At 41.8% G+C, this 19,068-nt stretch overlaps 2 protein-coding genes across 6 annotated transcripts in view; both read right to left on the reverse strand.

The window, feature by feature from the left end:
• Window positions 1-14,089, reverse strand: part of LOC113127144 (FERM, ARHGEF and pleckstrin domain-containing protein 1-like) — a 46,044-nt gene extending 31,955 nt beyond the window's left edge. For all 3 annotated transcript variants that reach the window (XM_026301431.2, XM_026301432.2, XM_026301429.2), the window contains exons 1-2: window positions 13,862-14,089; window positions 10,038-10,265 (exon numbers count right to left, since the gene is read on the reverse strand). In XM_026301431.2, the coding sequence (XP_026157216.1) occupies window positions 10,038-10,211 (174 nt within the window). In that variant the 5' untranslated portion in view covers window positions 10,212-10,265; window positions 13,862-14,089. The remainder of the gene's footprint in view (window positions 1-10,037; window positions 10,266-13,861) is intronic.
• Window positions 14,090-14,352: 263 nt separating this feature from the next.
• On the reverse strand, window positions 14,353-18,960 carry nfkbiz (nuclear factor of kappa light polypeptide gene enhancer in B-cells inhibitor, zeta). Of its 3 annotated transcripts, none has more exons than XM_026301389.1 (12): window positions 18,849-18,960; window positions 18,288-18,388; window positions 18,072-18,183; window positions 17,466-17,560; window positions 16,764-17,062; window positions 16,485-16,590; window positions 16,247-16,393; window positions 16,096-16,159; window positions 15,844-16,013; window positions 15,319-15,429; window positions 14,927-15,094; window positions 14,353-14,759 (listed from the first exon to the last, which is right to left on the reverse strand). In XM_026301389.1, exons 3-12 carry the CDS (start codon window positions 18,145-18,147, stop codon window positions 14,721-14,723), a joined length of 1,275 nt encoding a protein of 424 aa, XP_026157174.1. In that variant the 5' UTR covers window positions 18,148-18,183; window positions 18,288-18,388; window positions 18,849-18,960; the 3' UTR covers window positions 14,353-14,720. The 3 variants fall into 3 exon arrangements, with proteins under 3 accessions (XP_026157174.1, XP_026157175.1, XP_026157173.1); XM_026301390.1 differs by having other exon boundaries at window positions 18,087-18,183; window positions 18,278-18,388; XM_026301388.1 differs by having other exon boundaries at window positions 18,278-18,388.
• Between the last annotated feature and the right edge of the window lie 108 nt (window positions 18,961-19,068).

Here is a 19,068-nt window from a genome sequence, read left to right on the forward strand (position 1 = left end):
ATAGATGTTTGAACTGACAACTTAGTGGCAATTGCCTAAAAAGAGATGAAAATGCGTTGCCTTTACAGCTATGTGACAAAGAGATGTGGCGACATAAAAATATGGCAGAAAATGAAAGCGATACCAACACTGTGCTGAGACAGCACCAGGGAATCACGTGAGCCTCAGCTAAACCCCTCTCTGGCGCTGAGTGCATATAGTTAGCAGTGATTGGAGTTGTAAATAGGTCTGTGCTTTTTTCTTTTCATGGTCAGCTTTATCAGAAAAATATGAAGTTTTATACCAGACAGCATGCTGTGTCCCGCTGCTAAACTGAAGGTCACTCAACCATAAATCAACAGAGAAGACAGCTTCATTTACAGCAACAAGCAGCACAACACAGCTCCTCCTCTCTCTCGTAGTATGCATGCCAGTATGCATCTGTCCCATCCCCAGGCCAGGGACAAATGGAAATGGGACAGATTACAGGTTGTTCCCCCAGGACCAAAACAATAAGTCGCTGCAATGTTTATTAGTCCCAACACACAGTGTAGTCCATAGAATCTGGTTTAGTAGCATTATAGTGCCATTTCTTCAGTTTTAGAACTAATTGTGCTGTTTTCTTTAGTGCCGCCTGAAGCTGCTGCACTGCTTCTCAAGCACAAATCACAACGATCCCCTCAGTTGTGTTTTATGGTCCATGTTTGAACCAAATCCAGGACAATAATGTAAAGGTAAGGTATAAACATCTTGTTTCAGCAAACAGTACAGTAAAACAGCAAAGCTAATAGACAACATACACCACAGACCCTGGCAACAGCATCTCTGTACAAACTTTACAGAACAGCAGGCTGAGTATACACAAACGCTAAAACCTAAACAATCTGGGTGTAAAAGAAAAGGTTTTTCAGATTATTTACATTCCTTTAAGGAAAGAGAGCGAAATAAAAAGTACCATGGAACAGCAGGACAGCTGGGGCAGGCTTCCTCCCTCCTCGACTGTCCACCAATCACAGATTAGGTTAAACGGCTTAACCTACTGGCGAGGCGTCAAAGCCAGTTCCTCCACACTGCAAGGAGGCAAAGAATGCAGGGCACATGCAGACAGACCGACGGACACAGTTACACACCTGGACTGTTGAAATAACAGCATGTTGGAAAAATACCTGCTAGCATTGCCAGCTGTGACAGCAAGGCACTGTGGGAAATCAAACTTGCAACACTCCTGATAGGGGATGATTAAAATACCCACAGGCTGCTAAGAACACGACATTGTGTTTCAGTGTGCAGTCTATGTATGTGTGTATATATATATATATATATATGTGTGTGTGTGTGTGTGTGTGTGTGTGTGTGTGTGTGTGTGTGCGTTACAGCTCACAGCACACTCGAGGCAGACAATTAAACTGAGCAGCAGAAGGGAGTACATGCACAATATTGTACCATTAAAAAAGCAATTAGTGTCTTGTGTAGAACGGTGGTGGGTACATTTGTACTACGCCTCGTGCAGTAATGAGGTCTGTAAATCTCACAACAGGCCTCTTTGTTTCTCAGATGCCTCTGGAGCACCATCCAAGAAAGAGAATGACAAAATGGAAAGAGTGGACATAATGGTAGACACTCTTATATGAAACATCTTACAGAACCATGAATGTACTGTAAGTGTGTGCAGTTTGCAGTGGTTTGGTTTGTGAGTGCAGGCTGCCAGTACATCTACTGTAATATCTTTATGTCTAACACGTCTGACATTCTGAGCGATGATCAATAAATGAACATCACTGGAGTCAAATCAGCTTAAAGATCAGAAAAAAATGTTCCTTATAAATCCAGAGCTTGAACAAGAACAGTCACATTTTAAGTTTTAAGTTCATGATCAAATAATCACTTCATAATCATCTGAACGTCTATGCCACACACTCCAAACAAACTGCTGCTAATAGCTGATCCGGCATAATTACAACAGTGCCACCTTGTCAAACACACTCAAACACAAAGGCATTTTTATCCATAAAAAACAAGTGCGACAAAAATGAAAAACAGCAGCATCAATAATGGTGGATGCTTTTGTTTGAAGAGCTTTCCTCACCCCATTTGACCTCTCTGCAAAGAAGCAGCCATTTAAAGCAAATCACTGATGCCTCAGCTTGGCATGTGCTTTTGTGTATATCTTTGCACATGTTGCTAAAACAGATAATTTATGAGGAAAACAGGGTGTGGGAACAAATGAATAATTGAACTAGGCCTGCAATGAACACATGTGTGTGTGGTTATGAAGATACACAGATGACTTACAAACAAGAAATAGCACTAAGATTTAACTATGACAACATAGCTTGAGAGAGAGTGGCATGATGTCTGAGAGAAAGAAGGAATAATAAAAGCAAGAGAAAAAAAAACAGGAAGGCAGAGAAAGGTGAAAACCAAAACTACTTTTTCTCCCAAACATCAGATTTCAGCCCACATTCCTGTGCTAGTTTCTCAGAGAAACAAGCGACTGGAGACCTGGGGACACAGCAGGAGAGACGCCACTGAGTTTTCCACAGAGGCTTCTGGAAAACATCCAAACAGAGGAGGAGGGAGCAGGGAGCAAGGGAAGAGATTAAGAAACACTTCACCTATTGAAAGAGATCCCAGTGCAACACGCTCCCACACACTCACTCAACAGCCTCCTAAAGCCTGTGAAGGAGCGACGTTACCGGGCCAGATCAGCGACAGAGACTGAGTGAGGCAACTCCACAGAGAAAGCTCTAATAAAGAGCTGTGGTTAACACTTTACAGCACTAAGACATTTAGGATGCTGAACCTGACCTCTTGGTTTTAAGCTCCAGCTTAAACACTTTGCATGTCCACTCCACTTCTATTACAGAGCCCCTGCTGAGGACTGGGTGAGAGCTGAGTGTTGTCTTTCAAACTACAGTTAAACAAGCAACACAAAGCAAATCTACAAACTACAGAACAAATGAACCTGAAAGAGATATTTTATTACTTGATTCTATAATAGGTGTCTTGCCAGGGATAAACCTCCTGCCCTACACAACCAACCTTACCACTGACTTTATCACCTGTACTAAGGGAAAACCCTGACACAGGAAAACTGCTCTGCTCCATCATCTGGTTCAGATTTCCAGCAGCAGACAGCCAGAACAAGGAGCCACATAGAGTCAATAACTGTAGACCTGTCTAACTCTCACCAGAGAAGGAAAAGAAAAAGGCTAATTTTAGTTACTTAGTACAATGTACTAAAGAACCTGTTCTGCCTGTTCTACCATTCACCCTGTTTCTCCTCCTTCCATTCTCCAGCTCACTCAATCAAATGAAGCCATGACCGTAAAGTGGAGAAGGGAATCGAGTTAGATCTGATTAGGAAAAACAGGACTATTGCCTGAAGCTAACATGTGAGTCCAACAGCAACATGTATCACTAAACACACATGTATCACTAAAGTACAGCTTCTGTTTTCTTTTTACCAGCCACCTCATTTTTTTACCAGACCCGATTCATTTTCTAAATACAGGAGCTCCAGATTTCTCTTGGCTACCTTCCAATGGGTCTGGCATTGATGATAAACATACCAGCGTTGGTCTAGCAGCTGGCATTCATTTTCCATTGTCTTTAAAACAACAGTTCTGAAGTATTACCATGCCAAACTGGAACAGAGGTTGTGATGACAAGAAGGGAGGGGCCTTATTATTAACACATCGAAGTACCACTCCTATCCTATCAATAGAGGAAATACTATGGCAGACAGTAGTGAAAATTTCCCCCCAAGGCCACCTCAACAGCTACTGCAGCCTACTCCAAACCAGTACAGGCAATCCACAAATACTACGAAATTGTTATGGTGGTTTTATGTAGCACAGTGAAGCAGAGGCACAGTGATTGCCCTAAATGGGGCCCAGCTCTTCCACTGTTGGCCTGACTAGCCTCCTCATTGGGGACCTCATTCACTGCAATTCCAAAGAAAGGATCCCATCTGCAGCCAAGCAGAGGAGACAGAGCTTGCTCATTCACTGGGTGCTGTCATAATGCAAAGGGCTTCTGTGGGAGGCGGATGTGTGTCTGCAAGTATCTTTTTCTCTCTCCCAGTGCTGCAACCTCTCTTCCTTCTCTGTCACAGTGAGAGTAACACCATGTCTTCTTCGCCTCTCAGTGGGGCCCTCTTCATTTCTTTCCTACCCCCATCCTGCTCCCTTACAAAAACAATCCCTCAGTCATTCTCTCCCCGTCAGCAAAAGTCTACCACTGACTGAGTAATAATCTTTCTTTGTGGTTCCATCATTCCCTCCTTCCTAGCTCGAAGGCACTTTAGTCTGTGGCCCTGTCTTTGAACTCTGTATGACTAAATGCTTCCACGTGGCTCCATGTGCATGTGCACACACCCACCTTAAGAGTGCAACAGTGCTACTGCACCTACTTGTGCATGTCTGGCACCAGTGTGTTACATACCTAACTAACTGCACAGACTGAAAGAGTAGAAATGCAACACTATTACTGCTTTCACACTGATATTCAACAATATGGCACTTCATTACTTTCCCTAGAGGAAAACTCTCTTCCTTTTCTCCACAGGAAGGTCAAACTCTGGGGAAAAATAAGAAGAAGTAGCTGAGAGGAAAGTCACGAGTCCCTCTCTGAGATCTCTGACCACAGGAATGACACAGAGAATGCCAGCATTACATAATCCAGCACAGCCTTGGGTGAGCCTGTGTGTGCAAGCATCCAGACACAGGGGGCTGGGACACCACATAGGGTCGCAGAAAAGTTGTTTGGCTAAGAAAATCTGATATTGTTTGGTATGGAAACAAAATATAGCATAACATAATGTTATAACATAACAACTGTATCTGCTGGGGTCACAATTCACTCTCACTCCAAGTCTGCCACGCTTGTCTAAACTTTCCTTCGTCGCACCAGAGGCCAATTTAACATTCAAAATTAGCTTTGAAACAGTGAATCTTTTGTTTCACACAAGTTGATTGAAAAATTAATTTCTGGCTTAAAGTTTGGACTAAAAATCATGTGGAAAATTTATCCTCACTGGCTGAACAGCCATGTAAATGATATTAATATAGCTTTAAGCATTAGGTCAATTGTAGGACCCAGAAATGGGACCATAGGCCAGAAAAGACCAATAAACCATGATTGACCCATTTTTATGACATAGTTTTTTTAAATTATTAAAAACAATGCATTATTTAGTCGTGTTCATCCAGCATTCCCATTTATGAGAGAGTCATGAAGGGGGAGGATACTGCATCTGCAAGTCATCTGCAAGTCAAATCTAATATTTATTTTAATAGGGCTCTAATTAACCAGGCTTAAGAGTCTGTACACTTGCCGGGCAGGTTGTAGCGGGCACACATGCACATTGTCCTATAAACTCACATATCCATGTAACATGGTTTAATGTGGCCCTCGTGAGTCTTTTTAAACAGCATCAATAATGTTTAGTATGTTACAGCACTGGACTGAACAGGGACTGGGGGTTTTAGCACACACACAGAGCAGGTCTCTGTGGATGATGATGAGTGAAGCCTGCCAGAGCTACTGTTAGATCTGCATGCACTCCACGAAGCAGAAAGAAAGAAGATCAGAGCAGAGGATTGGGAGATGGGGTGGATAACTCGAGAAGAAGAGAAGAGAGAGCTCATATCTGCCCTGCTAAGTTGATGGGCCATAAACATGAAGTGATCACAAAGCCAGCACTGCAGCCTCACCCTGAATAATTACATTTGACTGTCTTTAAACATCACCTCAGCTCTGCCCATACAAACAAACCACTGGAACCACTGCCTGCTTTAGAAGACATAAAGAAATATAATCAGAATTTAGTTCCAATCCTCAAAACACATCATTTCTCATCACTTGTCTTTCTCCTGCAGCATAAATGTCAGAAATATGTCCATGAAGGTAGATCGGGGGTGAGGTACAGAATTTGGACGACTTTTAACAAGCTTCAGGGTGAAATCCTGCATACAAACATCACCAAATGTCATCAGTGGATTCCAGATGACTCTTGTAAAAAGAAAAGTTTATTGTTCAGCTTAGACGTAACTTTGGAGAAAACTGTAACAGTAAATCTAATTCCTTCTGCTCCTGCCCAGGCCAAATATTTAAGGTCTCAGTGGTGGAAGAACCACAGTGAGGCAGTCACACCTCTGTTGTGGAGGAGGGATGAGGCACAATTAACCCAAAATGTGTTTTAAAGAAAAGAGAGGTTTGGCTGCAAGGATCTGGACCACCTGATGACAAGCCATTAAAATGCTTAATGCATGCATGAAGATCAATACAAGCCTAAATAAATGGCCATTTTGAAGAAATTAAAAGAAAATGCACGTGGACAGTGTGTAATTGTATCTTTAGGTAACTAAGTTGCTCCTTTTGTCTTTTTAAAACACTTATTAAAGGCGTGACTGATTTACTATCCACCACTCTCATTCCTCTCATATCTGCTATGTCCATGTGTATCATTTACTCCCAAGGCAGCCAACAACACAAAGGCCCATCTATTTGAAATGTCAACTGCTCCGCATTGGAGATAAGCGACAGGCAGAGTGTTTGTGCATAATGTGGCAGGGGACTCAGAGCTCATTCATTATCAGCCTTGGGGGACTGCTAGTCCATCAGATGATGTTGTCTATAAAGCATCCTAATCCTCCCTAAACCCTCCCCCTGTAGTCCTGTATCTTTACCCGGCTCTCTTCCAGACAAAAACACACACAAAAGGTCAGGACCGTGCAGATCATAAAGCCAGAATCCAATCATGGGACAAAAACCCATGTGTGTTCTTATTGCACCTGGACACACACATGCATCTCACCCCACCTCCCTTTGTCCACCCTCTCCAACTATCACACATGATGTCTCATGTCCACTGGGAAAGTCAGTTTCTATGTGGTTATATTGGATTGTCTTGCAGGGATTAAGATCAAGTAAGTAAGCTAGACAAAAAAAAATGACCCAATCAGACACCACTGATAGAAAGACCCTTGTCATCCTAATGCAGTTCCAGTCCAAGCTGGAATCTGAAGACACTGCACGTCTGACAGTTCTGCAGCTGCAGGTGCCATCGTGGAGGTCCACTTGAAACCATGTGTGTGTGAATCAGAGCTAAATGTGAAAAACACCAGGCTGGATGCTGTTTTCAGAAGAGACAGAAATAAAACACATCTTGTTTTTCCATGCTGCAGAGCAAAACCTGCCATTTCAAACTTGCTGGTGTGTTGTTTTGCTCTACCTTCCTGTCTGCTCTTTATTTTGTTCTGGCCTCTAAATGCAGACCAGGTCTATATATATCCTGGAATTGACTATATTTCTGTACAGGGGAATAGGTCAAAGTTCAGAAATCTACAGTGACATCAGTGCCTGAACGATGCAGACACTCGTCCTTATCCACACTTCTGTTTAACAGGTGTGAGTTAAAATGCAGTCACTTGTTTCTCTTCTCTGGATTTTATTGATCCCCACCATATAAACCACAACAGTTTCCTTTGGAAAATTCCCCTCAATTACAGACGCTGTGACCTCAAGGAAAAGTGAGACAATCTGTGACAGGGAGCTTTTACTTGTGACAGCTAATCATACCAATAATACCACATGTAACCAAAGCAGCTTAAACTGATTAAAAGTGTAATGAAATCACATATCAAAGGACTGAGTCAGATGTGGTACAGAACCTGTGTAGTGCTTGCATTTGTGTTTGGAACAATGAAGAGGGGGATTATGGGGTTCCAGGACAAACTGCTTGAGCATTTATCATCACACAATTAAAGCAAATACAGTTATAGGCTCTGTGAGAGATGTCACTGGTACTGAACAGATAAGACCAACTCAAAGCAAAAGAGTAACAAATATTCCCCATCACCCACCATGCAAACAAATACACACACACACACACACACACACACACACAAAGAGAGAGGGAGAGATAACATCCGCCCCACCTTCAATTATTTACCTGGTAGGAGTAAGCAATGATGTTCTGCACTCACATACTCTTCTGCCATGCTGCTTCAATCCACATTAATTATGAAGCCTCCAAGTGTGTGTGTGTGTGTGCGTGTGTGTGCGTGTGTGTAACTACAGTGGTCACTAATGCAGAGTGTGCCAATGCCTTTCGATGTTTTATTAATGTGATGTATACGCAAACACTTTTACAAATTCAGGTCAGAAGAAAAGAAAATGACTATAAATAATAATAATAATATGAAGTATCAATAAGCTGGTGCTCTGCACTGAGGCTGTGATTCCACAAAAGGGAAACGCTGGGTTAAGTTTTAAAGCCATTTAGAGTCTGTGCCTCCAAAAACACAATGCACTGTAGGATCTCTTCTTGATCTAATGGATTCCATGTTACCCCCATGGGAATCTGCCTAATAGAGTTCATTCATGGTGCTGAGGGGCCACATTCTCAGCTGAAAGCCTGTGGACATGGCTGATTATACAGTATAAACACCAGACATTATCTAAAGGACTTTGAGGATGAAAAGCTGCGCTCTCAATGTTAACTACCTAAATGATATAACTTTATTGAAGTTGCATGTTGCACCTGAACCTTTCTAATGCTTTTCATTTATGCACCAAATTAATAGAGTAAATAAGTAATCAAAGTAACTGTATCCATCCTTATTATGTATTTACATTCATCTACCTGTTGATCCATATTCTGGCTCGGTTAAACGTACTGCTTTGTTTCTGCTGTATCCTGTAAACCACCAGGCCTGGTTAACGTATTAGACTTCCACTTTACCTCGGTACAGTGAGAAAATGCCCAATCGAGTGCCAACATTAGTGTAAGCTGTTGGCTTATCCCTTCATTCACGTTACACTGCACCTATTGCACAAATACACTGAAAGGCATTGAAAGTGGGAAAAGACAGATTAGGTGAGTCAATCTTAACAGACAATGGCTCCTTTATTTCACTGAATACCTGAAAATCAGTCATTAAATGAGTGAGTTCACTGCCCATGGTCTTCTGCTCGCTTCTGTCTTCAACTGCTTTCACTACTCATTGCTTTACTTACTAAAGATCTAAGTTAGACAGAGATAGGTCATTTCAGAGATCTCTGACATGAGGAAGAGCACTGCCTCCGCTGCTTTGTGGAGAACCACAAGCTCTCTGCTCTTACATCCGTTTGAGAAGACTTTGATTTAGGATTTTGAAAAATTAAAAAAAAAAAAAACACACACACAAATGGCATCCCTCACTCTGACCAGAGCCCAGTTCCCCATTAAACTGTCCACTCAGCCACAGGCACATCCTCAGGAACTGACACAATAACAACCACATACATTCTTGGCATTTTCACGAAAGCCATTTATGGCTCTAAGAAGCCAGCAGAGACAGTAGCTCTTTCTGGATTCCTTCTTAATTATCACCACAAAATCTCCTCAAATTTTCAGCACATAATACAGCCACTGCCTGCAGCAGATGTTAATTCAGAAACCAAGACTAGAGCCACTCGGTGATAACATACCACACCACTGTCATTACAGCTGCTGCCATCGTGGCCTCTCACAGGACACATTCCTCTGTTGGTGAGCTGCTGCACACTCACCTATATGCAAGCACATATGTCTGCACTCTGAACATGCACAAAATTCCCAGAGATGTTAGACATCTAAACAGTTACTTATGTTTGCAACTGAGTAATAAACAGAAACGGATCAAAACAGACATGGACTGAAGCCTTTGGTCTATGAGGCAGGATCAGGGTTCTGTAGGTGTGGTGTACTTGGACAGGAAGCTGGCTTCTATCCCATTTCCTGTGTATCATGAGGAAGTAGGCATATTCAATAGGACTCAAAGTGACTGCAACATACTGAGCCATCTTCTTACAACCACAAACAGCAGGTGAACTGCATACAGACAGGATAACTCCACTGATTAGTCACATCCCTTGGATTGTATTTTATTTATCTTGGAAAGGTTTCATAACGATCAGCAGCTCCAAGTTAAAGATACCAAGATTCACCAACAAAATCCCTTAGTCATGTCTGTAATCATCCAACAACACGTGCAAGCAGGACTAGACACACATTCAAAGCCTTTACTCACTGATATCTGGAAGACTTCCTGTGTGTCATCGAGCATCTGCACCCTTATGGAGACCAGTTTGCCCGGAGGCTGAGTGGGAGGACGCAGGCCTGGCTCCAGGGTGGAAACCCCAAAACTTTCAGGGGCGCCCAGCCTCTGTCCGGCTGTGGACGACCTGTCGGTAGGTTCAACCATGATGACAGATGCTACGGTGCCGGGCTCTCAAGCTGCAGGGGCTTCTGTTTACGTCTGGAGGAGAGAGGAAAGAGATGTGAGGTTGCAGTTTGTGTCCTTTTTGTGCTTCACACAGCAAATCCAATGTCTTCAGTCTGTCATTTGAGGTATTTTGGGGGGCATTTCCTGTAGGCTGTCATCCTAAATAGCAGCGTTACATCACAGCTTATATGATGCTGAATGTACATAACTTGTTCTTTAACATATGACTGTTTTTCTTTTCAGGATTAAACAGCCTTTCCTGGTTTTACAGACCATACACAAGCATTTTAGAGAAACTATTATATAAATATAAAGGAGGGAGATGCTGAAAATGAGATGCTCCGTCAACCTTGTCTGGGCAAATAAAGGTGAGAAACTATTTTAAATGTGGAACTAAATAAAGTTCAATAATAGCTCAGTTCTAAACAGAGTAAGAGCTTCTGTTATGGCAATTTAGAAAACTTTGCTGAGAGGGAAACTTTATGCTTAATTAATACAAGAAATGTTGAAAAAAAAATCATGCCACATTTATTCAGGTGGGTTAAATTTGCCTTGTGCAATGTAAAAAAACCACAAGACATTTAGTCCATGAGTTTTTGTTGTCTTTTAATAGTGTTTAATGTTTAGGATGATGAAATCAGCGTATAAACCACAGCCAAGAACAGCCATGTCAGCTGAACTCAGTCTGGCCAATGCAACGCAGACCACAGACACGTCTCACACCTTCTAGACACTCATATGCACAAACCTAAGACAGAACTCTGTTTCAGACCAGTTCAGACTTGACTCAAAGCTTCACATGAAGGGCAGATGAGATACAGTCTAAGAACACACAAAGACCAATGGGTCCCACCCTCTCCCTTCTTTCAGACTCAAACACACACAAACTTCACAGCACCCCCACCTCCGTTTCACCCTTGATAAACCTCAACCTCAGACAATATCCTCTCAGACAGCGGGTGACATCAGGGCTGAGGAATGTTTAAGAAGACAGTCTGGGGGTAATATAGGCCTGAGGGTCACAAACGCTTTTGTAAAATCAATAACCCACAATTACCGATCTTCTTTAATGTTCCTCTAAGTCTTTATGTGTGCATGTCTTCTGTGTAAATGAATTAACACAGCTCACAGACACATGAACCTAAAAAAAACATTTTACTGCTTTAATTTGTTCTATAACACCGAATCAAACCTTTATGTCCTAATGTGAGAACTCAGGCAGGTAATACATATGCAAAGACGTAGAAGAAAAGAGATGATCTTGTAGTAATCCCTCCACCTGCACGCACAAATAACTACAAACTGGAACCAAGGAAGTGACCTGACATTCAAGTTACTCATTACACCTGTGGGAACATTTGCTTGTTCTTGTGGGCTACTTCCCCACTGGAGCTCTGCTCGTTTGTTTATGAGCAGGTTAGTGTTGGCCAGATCAGGAAAGCCTGAGACAAAAAGCTGCTTGGGAAACCCTACACTGAGTTTGAGTTTGAGTTAGCTGATTGTTCCTCCCTGTGCCATCCTTCAAAGCAAAACAAGTGTCGACTCACAGCCACTTTTATAGCTCGACCTAATCATTCACTAACAGGTAGGTGCCAATTGCCCCAACAAACATCAGTAGATCATAATGTGCAGACAGCAGCAATAGTGAGCGCTACACTCTCTCAACATAAAACTCCCTACATACCCAACACAGCATCAAGACACAACTGCTTGTAGTTTCCCTCATAAACAAAATCCTAAATTGATTTAAGACCCTGATCATTTCACATTAGCTGTTACTTTAATGTTCTTCCCTTTTGCAGATCAATTTCACGACTAAATAATTGTAAATAGTGGAATATGGTAGTAAAAGTTTCATCATTGGCCCAGTAAGGAGCTGGGAGGATTACACACAGAGTTAGCTGAGCAAGAGACGAATACAGAGAGATTTGGTCACACAGGCACAAAGGAAGCTACTGTGGGAGCTTCCAGCAGCAGGGCTTTAACTCAGAGGGACCAAAGCCTCTCAACCAGCCTTTGAACTGCTGATGGTGGAAAGTTTCCCAGGAGTCTGTGAGAGGGAAGCCATGCCCTGGGAATCAGAAGTGAGTGTGTATGTGTGTAAACAAGTGCATGTACAGAGAACGCCTTATATAATACAGGCATGCACTAGTTAAAAAACTGCAAACCTAAATGAAACTTTGCATCAAATATTCAATATTGCTGCAATATGCTGATTCATTTTCTCTCACTTGACTAATGGATTAATTCTTTGGGCTGTAATGCTGTAAATATTAACCTACTCAGCCACTCCCAGACCACCTGCTACTGCTGGACATAACACAACTTTTATTTAACTATGGCTTCATCTGTTATTTTCTCAATTAACCAAAACCTTCCTGACGTCCAGGGTCCTGATAAATGTCCTGTTTGTATAAACAACGGTCCAGAGATAGCAGTGTTATTTGGCAACATGCACAACCAAGAACCAAAAACAAGAGTCTGAGCTAAGGGAGGACATCGGTCACCTGACTGTGTCACTTGCTGCCATTTTCACCACAGGAAGAGATCAGCTACTGACTGACTGACTCAGCTGCAAAATGACACCCAGGAGTGTCAGCTTCACCCGTACAGGCAAACACGAGGGCGAGATCATGGCTACGCTCCAACACTGACCGCTCACACCTCTTTTATCAGACCCCGGCCTCAGGAGAGTTTCTATTGTGAAGCTCTCTGTGTGTGATGGCAGCAGACCACTGGAAAACCCATGCTCCATCCACTCATTAGCAAAACAAAGTGCCTATGAGCAAGGCAATGCTGATCATGGGTGCTGCTTCCCTACTGACCCTGTGCTCTGACCCCATCCCAGAGGGGGTGCAATGTGTGGGGGAGCACAGATCAATAACAAAGGGGGATTTGCTTGTCAGCTCATGCTGACACCTAATAGGTGCAACATTGCAATTCTCAGGGTCTCAGGGTCTGGTCAAGGTTTGCTTTTAATAATATCAAGAACACTGGGGGGGGGCAATATGCTTCAACATGCATGTACATAAAGAACATTTAAGTCGTTAGATGTGCTGTATGTACATGCATGTTGCACAGCACAGCTGGCAGAGTTCAAGGCCCAGGATGTAGGTTAGCAGAGTAATCCTTTAACGCACAGCAAAGATGTCAGTAGGCTAAAGAACCTGCTCACACTCCAGTGACCAGGCAGTGAGTGAGCGCGTGAGTGCGTGCGTGTGTGTGTGTGTGTGGGGGGGGGGGTATTGTAGCGTTTGGTGAATGGAAAATGATCAACACAAAACAGCAGAAATGTCTTGGGGCAGAAGCAGGAAATGCCCCAATGATAAAAACTGTGTGCCTGTAATAAACTATGATGTGCACACTCACCACAGATCCTCGTCCACAATTAAGCTTAATGTACAGTAAAATCCCTGCTGGTCCCTCTAAAGCTCAGCCGATTAGGACATGGAGCCAGCTCGTACTGAGGAAACCAGGCTCATGGCACAGCGTCGACCCACAGCGTCTGGGCTTTAAACCGGAGCTGCACCAAATCTGACTAGATCTAAGCGAAGTGTGCACCACACGAGCAGTACCAGAGAGACTACGTGTAACCTCGAGTCCTAATCCCAACAGCATGATTTCCTTACCCCCTGTTCCTTCAGGATCCACAGATTGTCCGAGCTTTTCGTGGAAATCCCGCACGGCGCTGCGCTGCGGACAAGTTTGCGTCGGGCGCAGAAACCGCTCCCTGTCAGGTGGGACGAGCTTTCTGCGATGTAGCCATTGAAACAAATGGGAGAAACCGTGCACGGAGCTTTCCGCTGGAACAATAAGGCTCCACACACCCGCCTCCAGCACAGGCACCCGGCACGACAGCGTCATGCGGAGAGGAAGAGCCTCCAGATCGGGCCCACAGCGCCCCCACACGGTGTTTTGTGGAATAGGCTGGTGTGCTATTAATAACACCTAGTCAAGTACTAGTGTTAAGTACTAGTAAGTATTTCCATTTTCTACTTGAAATACATATTTTACAGTCAAAGACAAACAGCCTCCACGATTTGTTTGTTTTTTTTATTTCTTTTCTTTTATTATTTCAACATTACAACAGATTTAATCAAACCAGTTTATTGCATATAGACACAACACTTACAGTCCCCACCTGCTCTGCTCAATCAAAAAGCAATGGAACTGGATGTGATTATAGTTCAGCTCTTTACAGAAGACTAGTCCTTGTCACTGTAGTTATCATTATATACATCAATCCATCAGACACATTCACACTGTATTACAAACTCATGACTCAATGTACAATAACACATGAACTGTACTGTAAGTATCATCAAAAACACAGAAACAAAAACCTGTCATAGCTTGACTGCCATGCCAACATTACATAGTAATGAACAACTAAGTAAGTTTCACTGAAACAACCAGCATCTGCCTTGTTTTGGCAAATAATATCCTGTTAGAGTGGACTGTCTGACTGACAGTGTTTTTGAGCTTCACCTAAGCATCAACACTTTTCCCTTTCAGGATCTGCCGCACCTGAAAAAAAGTCAGAACTCAAATTTTAATATAATAATAGGTTCGGTTTTTAGACCATATATGTAAAAGTACACACACACAATCATTTATACTTCAGTCATGATGAACAATGCCTTTTTATTTATTCCTTTAATGCAACAAGAGTCATACTACATAACACAGCCTACCTTGTCACCCATGGGTCCTTCAGGCACCAGCAGGGATGGCAGCTCATTCTCAAAGTTTCTGATCCCCGGGTCGGCTCCTTTTCTCATGAGCAGCTTCACCGCATCCACCTGAGTTTTATGGTTTTGCAAAGAGCTGACGATGTGCAGGGCCGTGTTTCCACTAAACGTCTGAAACACACGCACACAGAAGAACAAGCAGTTTGTGGATTTTAATACATTTATTATATATGCCATATTATGACATGCTAATTTGATGAGTGCTAGAAGCTGCTTAATTTACACACCATGTCCTTATTTCTACTTCACACAAAAAGTGAGTGGATTGTGTTGTTAATATCTTTCATTTCATGTGAGCATACAATTTAACCTTTCAGATCAACAAAACAACTCACCTTGAGATTTATAATGGACAGTGAAGGCGACTGGTCAAGGAAAATTTTGAACAGGTCTACATTTGCCTCCTCAGAAGCCATGTGAAGACAAGTCCGTCCACTTTTCAGATCCTGTGAGAACAGAAAGACATAGTGCTTGAAAACAAGATCATTTTTGCAGCCCCTAGGTCTCTGTAGGTGATTATTATTACGCAACCTAATATTAAGTTTCAGCTTTTTTAAGCACTTAACCATGTGGCCTTGTAGTCACAACATAAAGGAAATGTCTCTGGTTTCCAAATGGGATGATGAACTGATTCTCACACTTGTTTTAGAAATACTCCGATTGTTGGGTCATTTATTATGGCTTGCACCTTTGTTGTCTGCAGTTCAGATAGTTGAGTTTTTGTTAAATTGAATCTGTGTATGTAATATGTGACAATGCAGTGTTTGTGTAAATGTTTCGACACGTTTCAACAGAAACCTCTTTTTAATCTATTAACTCCTAATCAAAACTCAATGCAGTCTAGCAGTTGTAATAATCACCCTTGTCCTGTAGGAGGCGCCCATGAGCAGAAGAGTCTTAATACATTCAACATACATGAGTCCTTTCTGAGCCAGCTCTTTGGCCATGTATGAACAAGGTTTTTCCAGATTCCTTGACTCCTTAACAACAGCATTGTGAGACAAGACTGCTGCATGTAGCGGAGTTAAACCTTCAAAACAGAGAACTGTCAGTATTTAATCTGAAAAACCTACTAACATCACCAAGTCTTCAGGTAAATACACATTACTCACCATCATAATTGAACATTTCAATATCAATGGATTGCCCACTCCCTTCCAGCGTCCTCCAGATGCTCTGTGGGGAAAAAGTGAGTCAATAAAATATATAGAAAATATAAAATATAATAATCCTCGTGTACTACATTTTCCAGTGACTGGTTACCTGCAGAGTGAGAAAGTGGCCTTTAGCAGCACACACATGCAAAGGAGAGCGGCCCCAGAAGTCTTGAGTGTTAATTTGTGCCCCGTATGTCAGCAGGTCCTGGACGATTAAGTGTTGATTGGTGGCAGCCGCTATCTGAAGTGCTGTCTGTGTACAGACCGTACCACAACTTAGAGCCTTAAGTCTTTAAATAATACAGAAGGGGAATGCACACTAGGGCCTTGTTAAGGGTTTGTACCTGGCCGTTGCGTTCTTTCACGTCCAGAGAGCCACACATTGCCATGTTTGCAGCAAGCACATAAGCCAGAGCCCGTTTTCCTTGTGCCACTGCTATGTGAAGAATTCTGGAAGTGGGGAAAGAAAATTCCTAGTTCACACACTCTGCTTGCTGCCTAGCTCCTGTTCACACACTTAGCATCATGGGATGACAATGACTGAGGACAATGTATTGTAAATGTACTAAAGATTTCTGACAGAGTCAGTGGTATAAATAATGACATTTTCCATGAATACATACGTGTCACCATCTGCATCCTGCATGTTCAGCAGCTCAGGAGAAACACCTTCAATTCTCTTTGTCTCTTGCTGTATTTGCCAGTGAAATAAGGTCATCTTGACTTCAGGAGTGGGAGCCATTGGTTGTGGGGTAATGTAAGTGTTTACATGGGCAGTGGCAGGGAAAAGACTGGTGATATTTTGGTTGACTGGTGGTGGAGTACCTTCAGGGCAAGGACTTGTGTCACTGGAAAAAGTTTCATGTCTTGGAAGTTTAAATTTACGCTCTGCATCGCTGTTTTCAGGTGGGCCGTTCCATTTCTGAAAGGGAATTGTTGTGAGAAACTTTATCCACACATTCATTCACAATCTTCACTGTCTTCAAATGATTTGCATATTACACTTGAAGACTTGAATATCTTCTATCAGTAAAATGGAGGAATGCAAAACATCTGAAAACATTCTGTATTTCTCCAATGAGGATGAATAAAGTATCTGTCATGTCATGTTACATCTTCTTCATACTATAGGAACGTGAATTTTGTCTGTACTGCTCAACAACACTAGGCACTGATGTACACAATCATTAAGAAGTAAAACCATGACATTTCAAACACACAAGTAGTGAAGTTGATTGCATCATTTCCTGGGAAATCCAACCCCTGCCCTTCTCTAAAATGCAGTTTAGGCTTGTCTCATCATGTTCATGTGTTCATTGACGCACCTTTTCACTAAAATAGCGTTTCATCATTAGCAGTTCTTTTACCGTCTTCTTGGGTAGAGCTTGAATGTATCCTACTTGATCAGTGCCAAGAAGGCCTGAAAAAAGAAAAATAAATAAAAACAACATTACTTACATATATATATATATATATATAGTAATAGAAGGAAGGAAGGACAGAAGAAAGACAAAGTGTCATAATGTCTAATGACTAAAGTCTGTTAAGCAACATAAGGAAGAGATTACATATAAATCACTGCACTCAAATGTGGCGTCCCATCCAGGGGCCGACTTGACTAAACTTTTGTGTACCATTAAAAAAAGGTTAAACATGAACATGTAAAAACTTTAAGCTATAGTTTTACAATTAGAGCAGAAGGCTGGTTACATTAAAGTACTTAGACATGTTAAGTATTGGCCTGTACTGTAAAAAAAAAAAAAACAACAGTGAGATAAAATCAACTCAAAGATACAGAGGTTGGCTTTTACATGTCTCTGTCTTGAGATGAATACAAGTGGAATCAAATGAAAAAAAGATTAGGGAGTGTGTAATTTCATCCTTTTACAACTGCTGACTACATATCAATTACTATTATTATAAAAACTGACTTTTGTTATTCTGACTGAAGATGTTTTCCCTGGTCTCAGTCCCTCCCGGCTTCAACATGCTTAAGTTCATGAGCATGTCACCTGGACCTGAAGTTCTTCTTCTCCCACACACCTGAAATGTGCCAAAACAGTTCAGGGTTAACGTATTTAAAAAAAAAAAAAAAAAAACAAACAAAAAAAAAAAAACCCACATACATCCGGCTCACCTGCCTATACCTGTCACAAGATTAGAAAGCAGGAACAACCTGCCACAGTGTGAACCACACCTGGCACAACTTCCTGGTTGATGTGTTACTCAGGTGAGTCCAATGTGAGTTCTGAAATAAAGGTTTAAACCAGGTCAAAGTTGATCCTGTTTTATTTCTTTTACAGTCAAATAAAGGTCTACTGACTAATACAAAAGCTGCACAAATCAAGATAACACGACCTTTTAGGAAAAACAAGAACATTAAATGTTAATGACTGAACAGCTCATGAAAACATTCAGTTTGAGGTTTCTTCCAACAGAAAAACAAGCTGTTGATATGCAAATAAGATGAATGTGTGGCTGAACACAGAAGGAAAGCTACTGAACAATACATCTGTAAGTATCTCAACCTGCACAGAAAATGTTAAATATTAATACTGAACATTGCAAATAAAACTTTATTAAACATTACCTGTTAGTTAACCATAATCAGATTGTATACTATCTTGTATTTTTAGTCAGCTTTCATTAATACATATAAAATTAAGGTTGTAGGAAAAGCATAAAATCATTTTTGTAGTTTTGCATACCTGTATCACGTCTGTATTCCACTGTTGGAGCACCTGCAGGGTGAAGCCTGTGTCTCAAGGCTGAAGTCGAGGTAAACTAAATGAAAGTACAAGCATTGAATGACTATTCATTGGTGCAAACCACTCCCAAGTGCACAGCTTCTATTTGGGTTTTCCCCCAGCCAACGAAAAACAGGTTGTGCTTGGGTTTAGTCCAAATACAGGTGTGGATAGATGTGGG

The sequence above is a fragment of the Mastacembelus armatus genome, chromosome 2 (genome assembly GCF_900324485.2).
Source record: "Mastacembelus armatus chromosome 2, fMasArm1.2, whole genome shotgun sequence".
NCBI classification, from domain to species: Eukaryota; Metazoa; Chordata; class Actinopteri; order Synbranchiformes; family Mastacembelidae; genus Mastacembelus; species Mastacembelus armatus.

Bases quoted from the DNA above. Each gene is read 5' to 3' on its own strand.
- nfkbiz (XM_026301389.1), bottom strand. From the start codon at position 18,147: ATGCTCATGAACTTAAGCATGTTGAAGCCGGGAGGGACTGAGACCAGG. The intron at 16,591-16,763 runs GTATGTATTCAT...CCCCACTTCCAG, and splicing joins CAGGATGCAGATGGTGACAC to AATTCTTCACATAGCAGTGG. The intron at 16,160-16,246 runs GTAACCAGTCAC...TTTTCCCCACAG, and splicing joins GCCACTTTCTCACTCTGCAG to AGCATCTGGAGGACGCTGGA.